This window comes from Manacus candei, unplaced genomic scaffold (genome assembly GCF_025592945.1).
Source record: "Manacus candei isolate 608988 ecotype Guabito, Panama unplaced genomic scaffold, ASM2559294v1 h1tg000011l, whole genome shotgun sequence".
In the NCBI taxonomy this organism is placed as follows: domain Eukaryota; kingdom Metazoa; phylum Chordata; class Aves; order Passeriformes; family Pipridae; genus Manacus; species Manacus candei.
The window spans coordinates 11,872,166-11,894,053 of record NW_026138059.1 but is presented as its reverse complement, the minus strand read 5'-3'; the positions used below and the strand labels follow the sequence as shown (position 1 = coordinate 11,894,053).

General features: G+C 33.7%; 1 protein-coding gene across 5 annotated transcripts in view; it reads left to right on the top strand.

Annotated features, from left to right (window-relative positions):
- CSMD1 (CUB and Sushi multiple domains 1) overlaps positions 1 to 21,888 on the top strand; it is a 1,077,494-nt gene that overhangs the window by 859,827 nt on the left and 195,779 nt on the right. For all 5 annotated transcript variants that reach the window (XM_051778075.1, XM_051778073.1, XM_051778072.1 and 2 more), the window contains 2 exons: positions 3,522 to 3,678; positions 21,315 to 21,506. In XM_051778075.1, the coding sequence (XP_051634035.1) occupies positions 3,522 to 3,678; positions 21,315 to 21,506 (349 nt within the window). The remainder of the gene's footprint in view (positions 1 to 3,521; positions 3,679 to 21,314; positions 21,507 to 21,888) is intronic.

The following is a 21,888-nucleotide window of genomic DNA, read 5'->3' as shown; positions in this document are numbered from 1 at the left end:
AGTAAAGCAAATACTTCCCTTTTATTCCTCACAAACATTTAGGTGAAATGGGGCAACTCTGAATGCTCTGGCTAAATTTATCCTAGTGCTCCAAACAATGCTGTGATCATTCCCTGCTGTCCCCGAGACCAGTTTCTGCAGTTTGACTACATCTGTAATGTAGTCAAATCTCTTTAATCTTATACAACGAGGTGACTCATTCAAACTGTCTCTCAGTCCCTGGCCTATGCAGCTCCTACACTAATGCCTTCTAGGGGAAGATTTGTGAGGGTGTTAGTAAGTCCACATTAAATGTGTTCCAGATGTACTGACAATAAATATTGTGTAGACAATCAAGTTGCAGTGACTGGACTCCTACTGTGTCACTATTTACTTGCTTTGAAAATATAAACTACCTGCAGCTGTATATATTCAGCTTGGTATTCAAGTGGGAATATTGAGTCTGGATATTGAGGCTGAAGTACACATGGTATAGCATATAATTTGCAAGATTATTTCTGGCAACAATAAGACTAGTGCAGGAGGAAGGGTCAAAACTATCACTTTCAAAAAGAATGCATGCAGGTTAATGACTGTAATTTGTGGGCAAAGTGTTCTATAGCTCTGACAAAATTTGAACTTGAATTAGCGGGAGAGAAATTTGAATTCCTGTAAAGTAATAGAAACAGTCTCACCATTTTGAAGGGCATATGGCAAAACTGAGTACTTGGATTATCTCTTTATTTTGAAGCTTATCTTCCTCACTTGCTAACACTTCATCCTCCTGAACTCCCTGTTTTAACTGCCACTTGAAGTTTCATAATTCTTTGAAGTGGCTACTTACGCTGAAATCTTTAAATGCAATCACAGTGAATTTGTTAGAGGTGAGAGGAAAACCAGAAGGTAATATTCCATCATTCATCCATTTGGCCAAATAGACCTTCTTTTCTTCATGACAGAGCATACAATTGCAGCATGTGAATTATATTTCAAATGTATTCTCCCAAATGACTTAACATGCACACTAAATATGAATAAATAATGATAATGTCTAGACTAGTTTATTAAATGTATTCTCTGCGTCTAGAGTCAATCACATATGACATGACACAAAGGTTGCACACAAGCTATCTGTTGGAAATGATCCTTGGCCCACAATAATTAGCATGGCAAAGAATTGTCAGGTAAAAAGTTGCTTCTTTTCTAGGGTTGGTTCAAACAACTTTTCAGTATAAACAAGGGAGATTCAGTGCTTGTATTTGTTCATTAACACTGTTTCAGTTATTAGAGTAGATATGTACCTACTTATGTCTGTAACATTAACAACAGCTGGACAAGTGTCACAGGTACAAATTGTGGCAGGTTTTGGCAGGTACAGGTACAGATTGTGGCAGGCTGCTTTCACACAATGTCTCTTATCTAATTTTAATTTAATAAAACACTGATTTATTTGTGTATGGATTAATCTTGAGAGATATTATTATTTAATTTATTAATCCTCAGGTGGAAAGAGTGTCTGTAACAGTCAGAGAGGCAGAATACTGTTGGAACAAGATGTCTAAGGCACAATTGTAGTATTTACATGGCGGTTTTGTTTTGTTTTATAGAAGAAAAAACACTTTTTAAAAATAGGTAGCATTTTTAATTAATTACAATTAATAGAACATTCCATTCAAAGTATTATCTCATGAATAAAGTATAATGTATCTGTGGAAATAAGTCTTATGGGGAACAAATGCTTATTTACTTTGTACAATAGATTTCCAGCTCTGACAACTAAAGCGTAATCAGTCCATGAAAGTGATCTGTAGTTCTGTCCCACAACAATGGTTAGAATCTTGAAAGTAATTTTTCAGATACTTTTAGCACAGCTTAAAGTCGTATTTCTTCCAAGAGGTAGACATTAAATATGTGTTACTGCATGTATGAGTATTGAATAAAATTGATTGTATCTTCTGATACATCCCCTCTATGTGATATAAGACAAACTTTGCCTTAGTAATAAGGATCTATTGTTCTATCAATGGTTAGCACAATATATTATTTTTCAAAAGCTTATTTTGGAGAAATTAATTACTTATATCTATGTATGTTTATTAAAATAAATGTATACTTTTGTCTTAAAAAATCTTTTACATGTTGTTTTTTTATTTTATTTTGTTAATGTTGACACTTGAGAGGAACATGGTACTTTCAAGACATGTATCTATATTGATGGCATGCCAGTATTTTCTCCACAGAGAAAATAGAACTGCTTTTAATTGTTGGTCGTTACCTACAAATGTTGCAATGATCTGTCCTCTTAAAATATGCCTTTCTAAATTTCATTAATAGATCTAACTGGGCATTCAAATAGGAAGAAGTGTCTGTGACTCAAATGTAACAATTTATACTGTTAAATGGATAATTTTCTGCCTCTGGTTGGAATCAGTATAAATCCTCACTGTACTGCAAGGTCTGCAAGTGGAGAGATGAAGACCAGAGCTTGAAATATTTACTGTAATTGTAACTTTTGCAGTAGTTGTCTGTAGTCACTCTAGGACATATGAGATAAGGGCAAATTATCTTTCATATCAGAAACCAGCTATCCAAATTCGTTACTTGCTTTTGTATAAGCATTGACATGATGCTTCATGTATGGTGTATATTTACACATTTCATCTTGCTTATTTTTTCCATGAGAAAGTACAGGCAATTTATTTAATTTAAAGAAATTAACTTTTTAAGTTCATCTTGAGGAAAAAAAAACCAAACCAAACCAAAACAAAAGCAGAGAAGGTTATTTTCTCACTTTGTGGCTTTCAAGGTTTTGCAATAAGCAAAAAAAATTTTAACCTCCAAGCCAATAGTTTATACTTGTCCTGTGTTTGTGACTATTTAAAAGGGCATTCTTATTCAGTCTAGAATTTCAAAAAGCACAAATATTGTTGATATTGTTGATTTTGTACTCCATTGAGAGTTTTCAATAAAATGACATGTTAAATAAGGACATCTCCACATTAGTTTGTAAATAGACTCACATATCTTTTTGAAGACCTCTCTTTCCTTGTTAAAACCTATAGTAACCCAAAAATTGCTGCAGGCTTAGAATCTGAAATAAAAGGTGACAGATTGACTGTAATACCTCAGCTCTGCTGTTGATATATCCAGACAGGAGGGAACAGAGTAGGCTGTAAGGGTTTACTTTCAATGGTGATTTCAGAACTTATACTTCTGTTGGCCTTTGTGCATAATCATGAAAAACAATTTGAGTTTATGAAACCTCAGAAGATAAAGTTGTATATAAATATTAATTTCTTTCAAGATGAGCTCTCAAAACTGTAAAGGAAAAAGACTCTAAAACACCTCAAGGGAGACAGAATACTTTAGTTTTCACCGAACTGTATAACCAAGGGGTGTGTACTTCACAAAACAGAAACATTAAGTTTTGGGGGAAACTATTGGCAATACATAGCTAACTTTGGAAATTTTGTATACTGGTAAACTAAAGTTTTTCAAATATTTAAATTTGATGCCCAGTTTCATACTGTTGTTTCTTCAAGGTGTATGATGGAAAAGACAGTTCTTCACGCTCTCTGGGAACCTTCACCAAAAATGACATGATGGGAGTTACCCTTAATAGCACCTCTAACCATATGTGGATAGAATTTAATACCAATGGATCTGATACTGACCAAGGATTTCAGCTGACCTACACAAGTAAGTAGTTAATAAATATGGTCTCATTGATTACTTTGTGGGGAAATGTTTATTTCTTAGCTCTAGTGATTCATCATGGAATGTTGAAGATAGTTTCATCTGTGGTTAAGAGACTGAGCTTCACTTGTCTACATGACTACATAGGTGTTAGTAATTTAAGAATGTTGCTAAAAGCAAAATTGTAACTTTTTAAATTTAGCATGATTATTTTTAAGACTTAGCAGTGGGGTTTGAAGAGGAGTGAATAGTGAATTGTGACATGTGGGTTGAATATATTAGTATTACATTGTAGCAGCAAACATATAGACAGCTAATTTTCAAAATGGAAAATTCAATGCCTGCAGTCAGATATTAAAAAAAAAATAAAAGAGGAAAAGGAAAAGAAAGAAAAAATGAGAATAAAAGAATACTGTACCTGGGTACACTCTTAATGTGTCCTGACTGCTTGTCAGGATCAATGTGAAGTATGCTGGAAGGAGACCTGAGTGAACAAGTTTTGACAAGTGAGTACACTTGTCCCACAGACTAATGCAACTAATTGAATCAATTTTACTGCAAAACAATGAGTCTTTAGTGGGGAATAACTTTGTGGATAAATAGTTTGATTCCAACACACATAAAGACATATTTTGTGCAGGTTTCAAGGAATGTCCAAGTTTCCTTTGCCTTGAATTTATTGCCTTTTACATTACTTTCCATGAGCTGCTGTTGAATCCTGCAGAGCAGAGCACCACAACATACTGTGGTACAGAAATGTAATCATAGCTCTTTCTAGTAGATCTGCTCATTTCCCTTTGGACTGGAGCAAGCTGTGGAATAAGCAGAAATCATTCACTTCCCCTTCTGTCTTTCTGCTGTGCATGGTAAATCTCAAATTTTATCATTGCACCCTTAGAGTTTTTTTCGTACAGAACCACAAAAGAACCACTAGGGAAATCTACTCTGCTTTGCCTAGAGAAACCATAGAATTTTTCCTTTGAAAAAAAAAGGAACCAAACACCTGTTTAGAAAATAATCTTATTTTAAGGGTTCTGGTTTCAAGGGTCTTGAATCAGTTCCTTTCAAATCCTACTTCAGTGATCAGTTCCACCTACTGTTGAGAAACATATTATTTAAAGATGGAATTTTACCTAATTTCTACATCCAATAGCTTGATTTTGTTGCACTTACTTTGCAATTCTAATAATATTTGCTCTCTTGTGCCATATTTTTCTGTGTAAGGCAAGATATGATAATTTGTGTCTTAAGGCTTTTTTTCCTGACTGATTGGTTTTGAATCTGTTTTCTGTTCTTCCAAGTATTTTCACACTGTGTAGTGTAGATAGAATTTGACATAGTCTTTTAATGGTGATCTTAATACTGTGTAGAGAAGCAAAATTCAGTTTCCTATGTCTTCATAACATTTTACTTTTCTTTTTTTTTTGTTTCCAAGTATCTAATTTATTTTATCATATATGATCAATTTGCAGCCGATCATGTTGAAAAGCTTATCTATAATGACTTTTCTTCTTACTTTCTCTCACATAAGATGTCCCCATTTGTAAATACAGTCTAATTCCTTACATTACTACAGTATTTTCGGGAGCTAAATTCAATATAATAAATTTTGAGATAGTAACCATCTCACTAGGTGATTTCTATCAACTATAACTGTTATTTCCAAACTCTTCAGTGTGGGACTTTTCAGCTTTTATAATTTTTTAAAATTTTCTTTATAATTTACAATGTTCTGAAAACTGGTTGCAGTGCCAACTCACATACTTTTTCTGAAAGAGTCTAATCTGGTAATATCTTAACGATTAGATATACCCGAAATTTATACTCATTATTTGATGGGTTTGGAATTTTTGGTACAGTTCCAATTCAGTTACTAAACAATTGTGTCCATTTTCCATTTGGTAAATACATCAAACATAAAGTGATAATTATATTTTTGGATTAAAAAGTCTGTTGTTTACAGCTGGAATTAACTTCCCTGAAAGATTACTCTTCAGTTTCATATTCAATTTTCAGATTGAAATATAATTGCAGATACTTTAAAATCACTAAACCAAAGAAAAAATTAAAAGGGTGCTAAAATATTGTCTCACTGAAGGAAATGAGAAATATACATGAGTGAATGAAACTGAGTAATGAATAACATAAGATTGTTAGAGAGAGACAGGAGAAGTGATGATCTAATAAATATAGTGGTAAATTAGTTTGAGTTACTTCCTGTCTGGTTGCTGGCTTTTTGCTACCCACAGGGCATCATCAATTGCTGCCCTTAATTGTTGGTCTTTGTAGTACTTTTCTTCCTCTTAATGCTATTGAAATTAAGAAATTGCACTGCAATGGGTTATTAAAAAGACTATTATGTTTACTATTTCATTTCTGTGCAACTACCTTTCCACCTTTTTTGATATTGTGAATTCTGAAGATAATGCTAAATTTAAAAATACAGCAGAAGAAAAAGCTAATGATTCATGAGAACAGAAATGAGGATAAACTTTGATCTCTGTACAGAATCTCATTACTGACATAATAAAACCAAATTCTATAAATTTAGAATCTGAGATGTTTGTATAAATTGTAGACATCAGAATATAAGCAGATATTAAAAGGAAATCTATAAAGGATTCAAGTTCTAAATGAAATCTGATGATCTACAGCTACAAGATTGTTTCAAGGAAATGGGTTTAACCCAATAGATAGAGTTACTAGAAAGGATCATAAAACATCTGTACTCTTTCTCAACTTAACTCTTTTGGGAAACTAAGAAAAATTTTGACTAAAGAATAAGATTATAATGATTTTATTTAAGGAAACTGCTTCAGAAAAATGAAGAATATTTTAAACTAAGATTGGTGGGGTAAGTATGAATAAGAGTCAATGAAACTGTAATATGAGCAATAGATGAATCTGACTCTACCAGAGGAGAAGAAAGACAAGAGGAACAAAGAAGAAAACTTTTCAGCTTTGTGTAAAACAAGTTTATATAAAGCCACTTCCTTAGCATGTGCTAGGAAGAATAATGGAAAGTGTCTGTTCACTTATAGTATCTCTACTGTTGTCACAGGGAACTGTGAATATCTATATTTCAGTGCTGAGGAAATGATGACAGCAGTTTCATGGGACTAAATTTTTTTGCTTGAGAATGATCTCAGATTTCAATAGATTATTCCATCATAAATGTTGTTTCAATTACATAGGAAAGGCTTTAAGTATGAGAAAGTGGATTATTTTAGTCTTAAGAATGAAGCCAAAATTGTATAAGTTTTCCCTAATGTTATTTCTTGCTCCTCTCAAACAGAATTTGCAAAAATAGCAAAGTTTTTCTTTGCCCGGGTCTCCAACAATTTTTTTAGTTTTTAACCATTATGGGAAGTGTTTGTAAAATTCAAGAAACCAAAAAGAACTTTTAAGATGGCTTTAATTCCCTAAGAATAGAGGACATTAGTAGATATCTGCATGTAAAAATTTAAGTTTATGCATGTTGTAACCACAACTGATTCATGTAGCAATTGGTTTTCTTCATTGAGAAAATGTTAGTTTATTCTTTCATAATTACAGTTTTATAATTTGGGGGATCTTTTTTCCTCTGTCTGATTAGAACTTTTCTCCTTGAGACACTTCTAGTTTGTGGGGAAGAGATGTAGATGTAGGAATTCCCACAGCTGGACCTACTTTTCCTGTTCATTGCTCAGTTAGAAGATTTGGCCATTCTGGTATAAAGATGACAGTGCTTTGTGCTGTCATGTCAGTAGCATTTAATGTTAAAATGACATTTAGATAAAAACGAAATCTTATTGATGCCACACGCTGACAGGCAGAAAAAGCAAAACACAGCTGTCTGGTAGAAGTAACAGACTGCAACTTTAAATAAGAAGAAATGCAGTACTGCTTCTGAATAACAAACAGGCAGTCTCCCTGCTGTCTCTAACCACTCCCCTATCAGTCCTGACACAAGAGGAACTTTAACAGTGGCTGTTTTCACTTATCATGCAGAGAACTGAACTTACTCTGACTTGTGTCACGAATGCTTCCTTGCTTCTGTTTAATCCTCATTCCTTGAACTCAGTAGTCTCACTTAGTACTTTTCTGCACTAAAATAATCTCTGCACACTTTAGCACACATCACATATACAAATGTTCTGTGTATGTTTTTTGAGTACTGTATATGTTTTTTGAGTACTGCCTAACGCTGTCTACTGTATGATACATATATGGATGCACAGATCATAGATCACTGAGCTCTATAGTATATTTCACAGTTTTCTCAGTTCCCAAACATTTGAGAAGAAAACACTCTTCCCTTCACAGTATCAGCTTGAAATCTCAAACTCATTTCTTCTCATGGTACCTGCTGATAGGCAACTATATTCATGATGCCATCTACCCACGTATCCTGGTGTTATGATGTGTAAGGAATTCTACCACTGTGTAGAATTGCTCTCTGTGCTCTCCTCAGACCTGCAGGTTTTAACAAGGTCTCTTGCACTGGCAGTTGCCTGTCTGAGCATGAAGTTGCTTTTGGACCTTATACAAACATCTACTTTTTTTAGGAGCAGCTTATCTAGCACTCTATGGCAATTTCATGCTCCCTCAGTCCTATGCAGTAAATAATAGAAGCAAAAGCTTCGCTTATCTGCAGAATAAACCTTAAAAAACATTGTGAGGAGTCAGTGGAAGGGTCCATCCAGAAATACTGACAGACATTATCTGTAGGAACATGGTCGGCTGCACTGGGCCACTTAGTACTATGTTCTGCCTCACAATAGAATCTTCTGTGTTTCAGAAACATGCAGAACAGAGTTTATAAAGTCTGAAAACCATTTAGAAATTTGTGGTATGCTCTGCAGCTAGATTTAGCTTTCTGAAGGCCTTTCACTGACCTGTCTCTGATTTACTGCTATAGATTAAAAATTAAATTCCATGTTAGTTCCACAACACTTGTCTTTTATTTTATCCTACATTTCCTTGTGATGTGAAATTAGATATTCTTCTGCATTTCTGTGCTAAGATAGAAATGAGCGCTGGAAAAAAATCTCACTAAGGATTTGTCTTTTTTGAGAGTGCATGTTATGTAGGCACAAATCATAACTTAATAGTAACTTCCTCGTATTTTGAATCCATGACCATTTCTTTCACTGAAAACAGACTTCTACATGGCTATTATTACTTCTAGAGTAGTTCAGACCTGTGAGCTGTGCTCCGTTCCAAGAGCTTCTGCAGATTTAGGATTGTGCATAGATGGACTTTTTTAAATGTAGGTTTTAATATTTTAATTTGCATTTCTCATCTTCTATATTTAGAAAGCATAGTTAGTAGCTTTAAAATATTCTTTTCATTGGCCTTAAGATCTACTCTTCAGTTTAAGAAAACAAATTTTCTAATACATTTCTCAGACATGATGCAGTGGTTTGGCATTCATAGTATTCTGTTATTGTTCTAATTTTCAGTTTAAGTTCTGTATTATTATCATTCTTTAACCCTAACTCTTTCAAGGGATAGTGAAAGTGCATGGAAAGTGAATCTGAATTAGCATAATCTAAGTTTACATAAATAGTTTAAACCTGGCAAGTAATTCAAGAGAATCATGAACTGAAATTTAATTTAGTTCATTTCCTATTCTACAGTAATTGAAAATGTTAGAATGTCAGTGAAAACAATGTTCTGAAACTGCAAACTCAGACAATTACTCTGGCACATAATCAGACTCAAATTCAGGAATATGGTTGCTTTGCCTCAGGTTGTATAATGTCAGTTGAGCAGAACAATCCAGTAATGAAAAGAAGCTCTTGCTGTTTCCTTTCTGTAACTAGTCTGTATATAAGATCTGTTCCAAATAGAACCTCTACACACTGCAGTAAAAATGTAAGATGAAACTAAATAAAAATAAACAAAAGAAAGAAAATTAAATTTTCATGTCTTAACCTATGCATGCGTGACCTATTCATAGGTTCTTTAAGAGCAGTATCATTATGTAACTAATCCCAAATTAGTGTTAGTTGTATTGCATGTGTAGAAAAAACTATTCTAAAAGAAAATCCAAGTTTCAAAATTGAGAAACAAAAATTTAATTAATGCCGAAAGAAAGGCATTTTTTAGAAATATTAATTCAGTTCACTTGTGCACAAGAATGATATCCTGATTAATAACATGATCATATAGTCTCTTACCTCTTTCCTGCCACAAAGAAGTAAATTGCCTTCAGCTTGCAGTATATTCAATATATATATATAATTCTCCCCTTCCCCAAAATCCTCAAAATCTTTCATGAGCATAAAATTGGTCTTATAATTAAGCTTGATTTGCACTTTTAATTTAAAGACATCTATGAAACTGCTGAATTTAAACTAATAAACAGAGTAGGTACCAAATATATTTTTTTCTCTAAGACAGAAACAATGAAAACCATTTCATTTGGTGAATATAGGCATTGCATGAACCTCTATTTGAAAGATGATGTTATCCCATGGTTTGCAAATGAAAATACTGGTATATTGATGTTCTGTGGTAGGAGTACAGGCTGAACAGTCCATGGTTATTAAATTACATTCTCCAAAGAATACTTGGAGTGAAATCCAGGATTCTGTTTGAATTAAAAATGTTTGAATTAAATATACATACACAAGATGAATAACTTTAAAAAAAAAAAGTCGCTCTGAAATTTTTAAAAGAAAAACATTTAGTTTCCAGAACTTACGTAATTTATCATCCTTAAATCACTGAATTATCCCTCTGGGCATGGGATTAGAAAGAAGAAAGATGTTAACTATTTCTTATTTTCAATTAAGAAAAAAAAAGAGGTTGGATATGAGGTGCCGTATTGGTTGGATAAGAGATATCACACATGTGGAAAAGGTAATTTGTTAAAGGTTATTTTGATTTGGTTCTGAAAATTACCAGTTCTAGCCTGTCAAAGGTCTCCTGACTTTTCTGTGTATGGTTCAGAGATTCTCATCTGCTTAAAACAATTGGGTTTTCCCAGTGTTGTAATTCACATCTATTATCAAGAAAAGGTCTGCTTTTTAAAATCTCTTGCTATGAGGCTTAAGATGCAGTCATGTTTGCAGGTGAGAAAGAGAGAGGCTAGCAGAGTTTACCACAGTTGTCCATATGCATGTTATTTTACATTTATATTGAAATTCTAACTTTAGAATATGAAAGTAAGATTTTTCAGTGATGACAATTCAGGTAGGCTTCTTAAGCATATTTGTTTCATCGTAGCTATAGCATGTGACTGAAATCTACAAGTAGATTTCAGATAAATTCATAATCTCAGAAGTGATGGTCTAAAGATTATATTACTTTAATATTAAAGAAATTATCATATTTGAAGCACTATTGAGACCTTAGTGGGAACAGTTTCCTTGAATTTATCAATAAATTTATCAATGCAAGTTCTGTCTTGAAAGACAGAAATTCTTTACTTTGGTTTCCACCTCAACCTAAACTTTTTCTCTCATATTTTAAAAAAAATCTATTTCTATGAAGCCATTATAGACTTTGCCATTATATGTATGTGCAAAGGGATTTAATGAATTTTAGCTGGGATTTGTTCCAAAACTTTGACTATTTCCTCTGTTTTTCACAAAAAGACTCCTGTTAGTTTGCAGTGAATACTTTCCTCTTTTCCAAGTCTTAGATGAGTAGACAGTAAAGTTACTGTAGATTTCTTCCCACTACTGTAACTACCAGAATTTTCCCATGAGCAAAAATTCCTGTCTGAAAGCTTAGAACACTTGAACAGAACTACCAGTGTCTTACTGTTCTTTACCCCTGGCCTTCTTGCCTATGTTTGCTTTATGTTGAATGAAAAATTATTTCTTTTTTAGGATTATTGGCTCAACCCTCTCTTTTGGGAAGGAGAGGTTAATAAGCAGTTCCTTAAGTCAGGTAGATATCAGCACTTAGACACCTAAGATGGTGTACTAATCCTTCTTGCAAGCTGCTTCTTGCTGCAATTCAAATGTAAGATATTCTAGGTGCCTTATTGTTAATTTGCTGTTTAATTTATGAAAGTATAAACTAGAACAGTCTAATTATAAAATCTAAGCTACAAATATATTATTCTGTTCCATGCTTCTAATACAAAATTATAATCTTATATAATATATAATCATATAGTATATAATAGTGTAATATGTAGCATATAATAATATATAATATAATATATAAAGTTAGACATTTCAAATAATTTGCAGGTGCCCCTGAGATGAAAGTTTGATCTTAACTTTCTTCTGACTGATTTTTTCTTTTAACAGCTTAGATGTAAGAATGTGACTTTTTCTCCTCTCTTGTCATTATATTAGGGAATTATTTACATTTCAACAGATTAAACTTGGTGTCCTCGAACCTAGTAATTTTTTTATAACTGAAGATTAGCAATAAATAGGAAACAGATTCTTTCAGTGATCCAAAATATGTTTCTGATTGTTTGGAACAGCAAGTTATTTTAGAATAAAATAAAGATTATTCCTTCAAAAGTTTATCCATATTAAAATCACCCTGTCAAAACTAGGTGTACATGATATATGAGCAGAATTAAGGATGAAGAATTAGAGACTATTTGGAAAAAAGATAGTTAGAAATGAATGTTATAAACCTATTTATTTTCTCTTCTTCTACTTCCATTAACTTTCTAGATGAGGAAGGTTACTTGAGACAGGATGATATAAGGTAGATAAGAATTATGTGTTTCTTATTATCTAAGTTTTTCACCACAGTGTATTCAGAACTTGATTTTCAGAATTTCTGGGCACAATACCACTAGCCAGAAAAGCAGGTTCTGTGTGCATGTTGTTCTCCTGTCAGTGTGTGAAAGAATCAACACAGTGGCAGATGATGGGATACTTTTAACTTTCAGTTCTGTCTGAACCATACTGTTTTTTACAAGCTTATAGAGTGCTTTTTCCATGTTTCAATCCACCCTTTACATTCATGGTGACTTCATTCCTCTAAGAGTGAGCATTCTAGAAAAGACTGTGAGGAAATGAATGTATTTGCAATCACTGAAGCAATTGGTATGTGTTAAGACAAGGTATCTTGCACTAAATAACACAATAAAAAACAAGTGTGTATTTCTTCTCTTTTCCTTTCTCCTTTCTCTCAAAAAAAGGTAAGACAAGTATCTTCTAACAGGCAACCTACAGATTGTTTTTAAGTACTGTATCAGTCATTGGCTGTATCAGTCATTTCCCCACTGATTATAAAGGAGGCTTAGACATGGAGGTCCTGAAGATATTTCTCCGTAGACACTTGAATTAAAAGTTCTTAAACTCACATGGAATTTTACCTTTAATCCCTGCTTCTTATCTATGTATATTTGCACACCCATATCTTTCAAGTAGTGTTATTAATTAGAAGTATTTTCTTTCAATAAAATATGACAAGTATTTTCTTTCAAAAAATAGTCACATAAAAACTGTCTTCTACTACCTGTCTACATGTGTTTAATTTGCTTCTTAAATTTGTAATTTTTATTTGTATATGTGGATGCTGTAGCTGAAAAAAGGACAACAAAATTTTTGAGTAAGACACATGGACACAAAGAACCTGGTTTTAAATTGGTGGGGAAAGGCCTTAGAACATTTTGTAATATATCTATTACAGAAGAAATGACAGAAAAGAGTTGTTTTTCATTTTAGGCTCAAAAGACCTGTTATTGATAACATCTTCACATCTCTACTTTAATATTTTCCATGTTTACATAAATTTTTTACATATTGCTCATGTTAAGAAAAATTGCTGAAATTCTTGTTAGAAAGTATTATCCATTGAATGACTGTTTCATTCGTATAGGCAAAATTAATTGCCAATAGATTGAAAAGCTTCCAAGAAATTAAAAGTGTACCTCCCACCTTCCAAAGGATACAAAGCAACAGGTATCAAAAATGCTTGGGAATTACTTTTACTGTACAATTAAGTAGAAATATATCCATTTATTTGAAAAACCCCCATGGCTTACTTATTCTCTTTAAGATGATCTCTGTTAGAATGTAAAATACTCAGTTCCCGAGACCTGAAAATATTTCAGTCCTTCTTTCAAAAAATTTACAGATCCAAGAGAGAGGTCTGGAGCTAATTTTGTCCCAGTGCACACAGCCCATGCTTATTTGTCATCATAGGCTCTTTGAAAGTTCATGGAAGTTTCTGATACCTCACTATAGCCACATTATCCAGACACTTTTCTTTCTATAGATTTTTCTATCATTCTAATTAGGTAGAGATTTTTGTAATTGGCCAATTTTCCAGTACGTTTTTCCCTGCAACTGTAGGTTTCAATAGCACATAAATGATTCCAAGACAGAATGAAAATGCTAAGAACTCTTATTTTGGATTGCATTGATTTAATTAAATAGATTATGTTATGGATGTTTAGGATGCAACGACTGCAGAATGAGTATTCGTTGGCATTTATATGCATTTACATGCATTTAGAAATCCAAGAACATAAACTTAAGTACCATTACTTTTAATTACTCTTTGGTAGTTCAAACATATGAACAGTTGATATGTGTTAAACATATCAGCTATGTTTATGAGCTTAAATAACTTCAGATTTAGGTAACACTAAAACAGTTATTGATGTTACCAATGTTTTCATATTACCTTTAGTTTATAATATTAAAACATCTGTTAATATTTTTGTGTATGTACTGAAAGAGTATTTATATATGCATTTATCCTTCTTTTTTGAAGTCATGCAAAAATATTTTATCACATCACTTTCAGAAGTTGAAGATAGATTATACGGTATTTGTGTACTCTTCCATGGAACTATATTATTATAAACTTATTCATGTGAGCTAAGACCAGTGATAGTGTTGACATACACCTACAGGATATAATTGTTATATTTTGAGGCCCTGAATATCTTTAGATTATGCATCTAAAGTTTTGAAAGTAACCCCAATGGCATTTCTTTTGTAATGTCTTTCCAGTTTTGTCTGGAGGCTTTTTATTTAGGATCTTACTGCAAATCAACAGAGTTCACAGAAGTCACAACACAGGTTCATGCTCTTGAATTTACAAGAAGAAATTCCTTTATTTGGTGGTTACAGTTTTCTGGAATCATATCTGAGGCCAAGGTTCCATGATCATTAGAAATGAATCTGTGCAGCATCAGAATGCCCAGCAGTGCAAATCTGATCTGAATCTGGCACAAACACATGATTGAATTTCTGTGAAATTAACTATAGCATACAGAAGGAAACTTATAAGCATTTTGCGCTTTTATGGCAATTTTATATATGGTTTGGCATAAAGTCAGAATGCAATTGACAAACAATAATTAATTCAACATAGCCATAAATAAAGCTAATATGTCAAAAAGCTATTGAACAAATTTGCACCACAGGACCACAGTATTAAGGGCTGTGATGTTACATTTATTTTACTGTCAGTTCAGTTACTTCCTCTGCTTTCTCTCTCTTCTTTCTCTGTTATCTTCCATCTCCATGAGTAAAGTTTTAATTGCCATAGTATATTTAGTGCCAAAGCATGAAAAAGGTTTACTAAGCCAGAAAGAAGGAAAAAAAAAAAAAAGAACAGGAAGGAATAAAGCCCTGCAACCTAATTTCTTGGCTGCTGATAGAGGACCTATATTCTGATCCCTAATAACACTGTGCTTATATGTTCTACTAAGTCAGTCATTATGTAACATACATCAGCATACCTTTGTGCAGGAACTAAAATTTGGATGAGTACTGTACCTCACAATTCAGAGTATCTTTGTTGCTTTTATCCATTCATAAATGTCTTAGTGGTGAACTCAATATTAGAGTTTCAAAGTAGGGACCAAGTATCTAAAGGTTGGTAATGCATGCCTTTGGGTGCTTACTTTTTCATGTGTCTGGCTTTAGGTGAATGATTGTTTGAAAATACCTTAGGACTTCTTCCAGAAATAGGGGTGAGAAATTATTTGGTTTATATTATTAACTTTTAATTTGGCCATTGTAGGTTTACATGCAGTGTAAATGTGTGTGTGTATATATATATATGTGTGTATAAATATATATATATATAGTAAGTGAACGGTATTCTTCTTTTCCAAATGGGTGAAGGGAACATTTGCAGATACCTCAGAACTTCATCAGCTTCTGTTAAAAGTGCACTGTGCAATATGGAATCTCTGAAAATTTGCCTAGGAGACGCAAAATGAACACTCGCTTCTTCATATTGATGACAGGCTGGGGAAGGTACAAACTTGAAGCTGAACTGGGAGATGTACTTCATGCATGCACATAGTATACTTCACCCACTAATGGGCACCAAATCCAGCCCAAAGCAAAAACACTTGAGTGCAGATAGTGTGGACATCATGTCCTCAGCTTCATTGTTACACTACCCAGATTTGCTTCTACTATACTGTGCTGCTTACTAATGTGGCTAGTACCACAGACCCCATCAAAATTAAACTGAGTTGAAAGAAGTTATAATTAATAGTCTACATATATTACAGAGGTGTCAGTAATCTTTACCCTGACAACTAGTATTTCTATATTCCTGATTATTTACATCAAATATGACAGAGCAAATCATGTTTGATAAATAATGTCAGGTGGTAGCCAGTCATCAATATATATTCTAGCTGGTTTGGTTTTAATTTAACTGGCTTTTATTCATTCATTGTTCTGATAATCCTATAATGAAACTCAAGAATAAGATAATTGGCAGCAATTTGCCAGTACAATAATCTTTCTCAGCAGTAAGAATATTGGTAGAATTTCTCTGACTGCTGGCTTGTTTCAGTGTTAGATAAACCCAAGCACTGTGATTATGTGGAGCTCATGGCCATATTTCATTGCTATGAAAGTTCACAGAGTCTACCTAAACACTGGAGTTTGGTTTCAAAATTTCTACAATGAGATTTCACAACAATATGGTTCTTTATGACAAATTACACCATACGTACAAGAGTACCAGGCAAAAAGGAAATGGAAAGTTCTAATTTTTGTGTGTGAGGGGAAAGGGAATAAATTGGGTAGGAAGAGCTGGAAAGGTAGCTTGCCAGTGAACACACAGGGCTAGATCCTGCTGTATTTGCACACGATGAGCAGCATCTACATGTACGTGAAATACCACGATTTTTAGTAGACCTCCTGAGAAACAGAGATAGTCTTGCTGGTGGAGAAGTGTAGTGAACATGTGGTTACAAATTATGTACTGTTACTCTTATATTTTCTTCCAGAATATACAAAATGACATTTTAAAAATTTGGCGTTGATAGGAGAAATAGGAACTTTACTCATAGTATTCCAGAATGCCCAAATAAGGAACACTATCATCTTAAAGAAGTCCTCAAGGATTAGATAATGGATATACTCGAGCACAGAGGATGTAAACTAAGCCCTGTGTACCCAAACAAAATAAAATAAAGAATAAACATGACAGTTTTTGGTGGCAAAGCACCATGATACTGTACCTGCTCAAAAACTGAGGTCAAGACGATGAAGAAGACCCAGAAGGACCAAACAAGGATTTCCATAGGGAAGTGACTATGTAAAGCAAACTAATGAATATGTGTTAGCAAGCAAGACTATCTAATGAATATGTAAATAATATGTGTAATAAAAACCCCTGTCCATCTGTCATTTGTCATGTTCGATTAGAGGAACTATCCTCTGCATGTCCAGCATGCTGAATAAAGAAGAATGCCCTTTTTAACATCTAAGAATTGGTGTAAAGAAGTTTGTTTCTGCTGCTTTTCAGTATCACATAAAAGTCAGCAATTAGTTTGTTGGATGTCGTTGCAGAGAATATTCTATTTTTGAGATACAAAAAACAAGAATACTCTTTATTTTGCCACACTGAATGTTTGTACAAAATTTCTTTTTCTAGGGATAATAGGTGCAAACAAACCTAAAAATTAAGAGAACTACTGGACTCTTACTGAATTATCAATACCCAGAAGAAATTAAAATCGAGGTGGTCTTTTGATAAAAATATCTCAATAATCTAAACAAACCAGCAAATTCTGAAGGGATAAGTGTCCTAAGGATATTTAAATTCAGGGTTTATATTTTTGTTTCCAGTTAGTTATTTTTATTTGCATGTTATTTTTAAATTTATTGTGTGTGAATTAGGAAATTGAATTCTGGTACCTAACATAGTGACTTGTTATATTCTCTACACTCATCTCATCTAACACTTTACCCCAAATAAATATTTGATTTGGGTTTAAAATAGACTGACTGAAAAATATTAACTCCTCTATTGATATAAATGCTCTCACAGAGTCTCAAAAATAAGATTTAAAAAAGCAATAGGCTTCTGTAAGGAACCTCATGTCCTTTGACACATGTAAAGGCTGAGAAATTCCTCTATGTACCACTGTGCACTCAGACACAGTGTTTTGCTATTTATGATTTTAGAGGTACTTTGTTGTTTACAGATACAGGAATACAGTTCAGTGAATATCTGTAGAGTGTGAGGCTCTTGAAGAAGTAGCCTTGGGATAGACAGGTAAAAAAGTCTTTCCACAGGCCAAAAAAAAAATAATTTGGAGAACATGTAGCAATCTAAAATGCAAAGGAAGTGAAAAACCTCTATGTTAGTGGATACTTGAAGGTATAAGTGACTTACAATAATGATGTGAAGTATTAATAAGGTAAAATAAAAACTGGAATAGCTTTAGTGCTACTCAGTCCTATTTCAAAGCAAGAAGAGAGAAAGTGCAGGCTTCTCTCAAACTTCTAAAGCTTGTGACATGATCTCTTTACCTCTTCACATCTATCATGTATGTTTACACCTTGTGCAAAACTGAATGCTAACTGGAATACATGAAATCGTAGCAAGTCAGAACAATAATTTCAACTCAGTCTTGACATCTTCTGTAGTGCAGATGCCTGTATAGCAGACTAGAAAGGCTTGTTTGTCTAAAAGTTCATTTAATTTCAGCCAAATTTGTCTGTTATAAAAGACCACCAACCTCTCTCCGACAACCTTTTCTTCTTTATGTGGTAGAAGGAACTGGAGAATTAGTCTCTAACTATATATCATATTTATGGAAATTTTTTTCATGAGACGCAAATAGTTTCTTTAATCCAGGAAGTTTCTTTAATCCAGAATCTTCTGTCAATAATATGCCACTGCCTGTGATAACCAAATGGTGCATCTACAAAGAATGGGAAAGTGTCTAAAAACAGGTGGCAAAGAAATAATGTTACACTGGCTCATGCTGTCAAATCAGCCTTAAAATATCATGTTATCTATCAAACTTACATTTTCAGGATTTTACATAAATGTCTCTGTATGTTTAATAAGGAAATTAAAATAACGAAATATAGCTATTTCTTGTGAAGTTCAGCTCATCTGAATGACCTAATCATCTTGACTCTCTGTAGTGTGTGAAGAGAAATAGTCCTCTTTAGAATTGCACAGTCCATCCAATCTATTTTTTTTTATATTAGTATATTGAGTATGGCTGAACTGGAGTTCATTTCCCCATAGCAACCCTCACAGTTTTGCATTGGTAGCTAGAAAGTTGTTGATAACACACCAGTGTTTTGGCTCCTGCTGAGCACAGCATCAGCACTGTAACATTCCTTCCTCAATCGAGGGCAAGATCCTGGGAGGGGACACAACTAGGACCCAAACTGACCAAAGGGATATTCCATACTATATGATGTCAACTCAGATGTAAAAGCTAAGGAAAAAAGGACGAAGAGGGGTATTCATTGTTTCCAATGGCTGCCTGCTAAGAAACCACCCTGTGTGATCATAGATACTCTTGACATAAAGGCTGCACTTCTGTTACTAAACTAAACTGTATCAAGGCATGAGTATGAACATGGAGATGTGATTTTTTAGACTGACAAGATTTTAGGGTAAATGCTAACATGCTTCTATGTTAACTTCTTCTATCTAGGACTTTCCCAAACAGTCATAATATAGTAGACAGATAGCTGAATTCCCAGGAAGTGGCTTGTAAACAGCTATACTCTTTCAAATAATTGAATTTAACAGTGCATGGCTATGGTCAGAGTACTCTTATTGGTCTTGGAGCTTGATATTTCTTAAGGTATTAGCACAGAGAGAGAAACAGTGTCTATGTGATGGAATGGCATTCTTTTTTTGGGTGCAATTCATTTTCCTTAAGTCTAGATACTTAAAATTCTGGGCCAGTATAGCCTACTATATAAAGAATCAATCTAGGCTCAGTTTAAAGTAAAGGTAGAAAATAAATGTCTCCAGAAGCTGATTGAACTGACTGATTTGAATATCTGTTAAAATAAGGGGTAGTTTATTTTCTAGAAAGTCATATTTCTTTACTGACTATGAAAGTAGCCTAGGTTAACTAGTTCGAATTTATCCTTCTAATTTTCAGAATCCTGAGTTATAACAGGTAAATAACAAACTTTGTGCCCAATAAGTGAACAAAGAAAACAAGGGTATTTTGTGTTTTCAGAGGACTTATTGACAGATATCTTCAGCATGTGTACAGGAAGGAAAGGTCCTCAGACTCCTTGCCATTTTTTCAGCTGTTGTTGATCTCAGTACCAGGAGGAAGGCAACAAGAAAAATGTGATACCGACTCTAGTTCGTGTATTTGTAAAATAATGAAAGGTTTTCTACAGTTATGTACTACTTAGTGAAGGACCTCACAGAATCATAGAATGGTTTGGATTGCAAGGGACCTTAAAGACTATCTAGTGCCAACGGCTCTAGGAAAGGAGCATCCACAACTTACCTGGGCAAGCTCAGGTATAGAATGAGCTGAAAACAGAAAACAGAAGGGAAGAACAGCAGCCTGATTCAGAAATCACTTAAAGAAGCTGTTCAGTCAAATAAGGATAGCAAAATGCAAAATATTTGTAGAGTCACAAGTACTTCCCTGGTAAGTCTACATGGCAGTCGAAAAGAAGAATCCACGATGAAGAAGAATCTGGAGTTGAGAAAGATGAATTTGGAACCTCTCTTTATGCTATTGCAAGAACTGGAACTCAAGGCAGAAGGAGAGATATAAAATGCATCTTTACATTTCAGCAATGCTATACAGAGAAAATGCAGAGAGGATTGGGTAAAATGTGGAAAGAGTTGTAGCTGCTGAGAGTAGATCTGTTCATTCCATGGAGCACAGAGGGAACTGTTTATCCCGTTCAGCATGTTAGTCGGCCAAAAAGGAGAATGCTAATTGAAAATCAGTTCTTCATTTCAGCAGAGATGAAACTGCAGCCATACTATCTTGACACTAGGGTGGATAAAATAGCCTTTCCATTTTCTTCCTGAGTTACCACTGTGGTGTCCTGCCTTCATTATGGAGATTAGATGAGGAAGTGAAGCTCCCACTTAGTGCCAAATACAGGATCGATACTTCCTTTCCACTGAATAAAATAGAATGAAAGCATAGAAGAGGTACAAATTAATAAATTTGTCACTAATCTTATTTTAGGATAGTATAGATAATATGCTTTCTTCAATAAGCTCATACAATAATCAAATATGAAATTAACAATTAGTTCCTGGTGTTTCAGTTTCTGAGTTTCCCAATTTATATATAATTTATCTTTGATCACTGGGGATACATCTAACGTAATTGAATCACAAGAATACAGTTTGAATCAGGATCAGATTCATTGGCATTATATCTTGTTTGATATTTTATATCTCCATGTCTTTTTTTCTTCTTTTCCCATTTCTGTTTGCAGGTTTTGACCTAGTGAAGTGTGAAGATCCTGGCATACCAAATTATGGCTACAAGATACGAGATGAAGGACATTTTATAGACACTGTCATTTTATACAGCTGTAATCCTGGCTATACAATGCATGGTAGTAGCATTATGACCTGCTTAAGTGGAGATCGAAGAGTTTGGGACAAACCTTTGCCTACTTGCATAGGTAATATGGATTGTGACAATGACTGGTAGGAGGTTTCAAGCAAAAAACCCAAATATTCTGTCTTTCTGTACTTCATCAGATGATAATGGTGCAAACGTTTTAAATTTCAAGTAAAGATTTATTGTGGACATGGAAATATAACTTCTCTGAAATAGATGGCTGGCTATTAATGACTATAAAACTACTGGTAAACACTTCTCTCTTTGGAGCAGCCTTTGATGAAATACTACTGCTTTGGTTCTGATGATGCTCTGGGTCATCGAGTCTGATACGCTATCACAGGCAATGGTATTATCTAAATACTTCATAAACTAAGAAAACCCCATCATACAGCAATTAAAATTGTTTTTGGTTTTTTTTTTTTACCTCATCAGTTTTCATC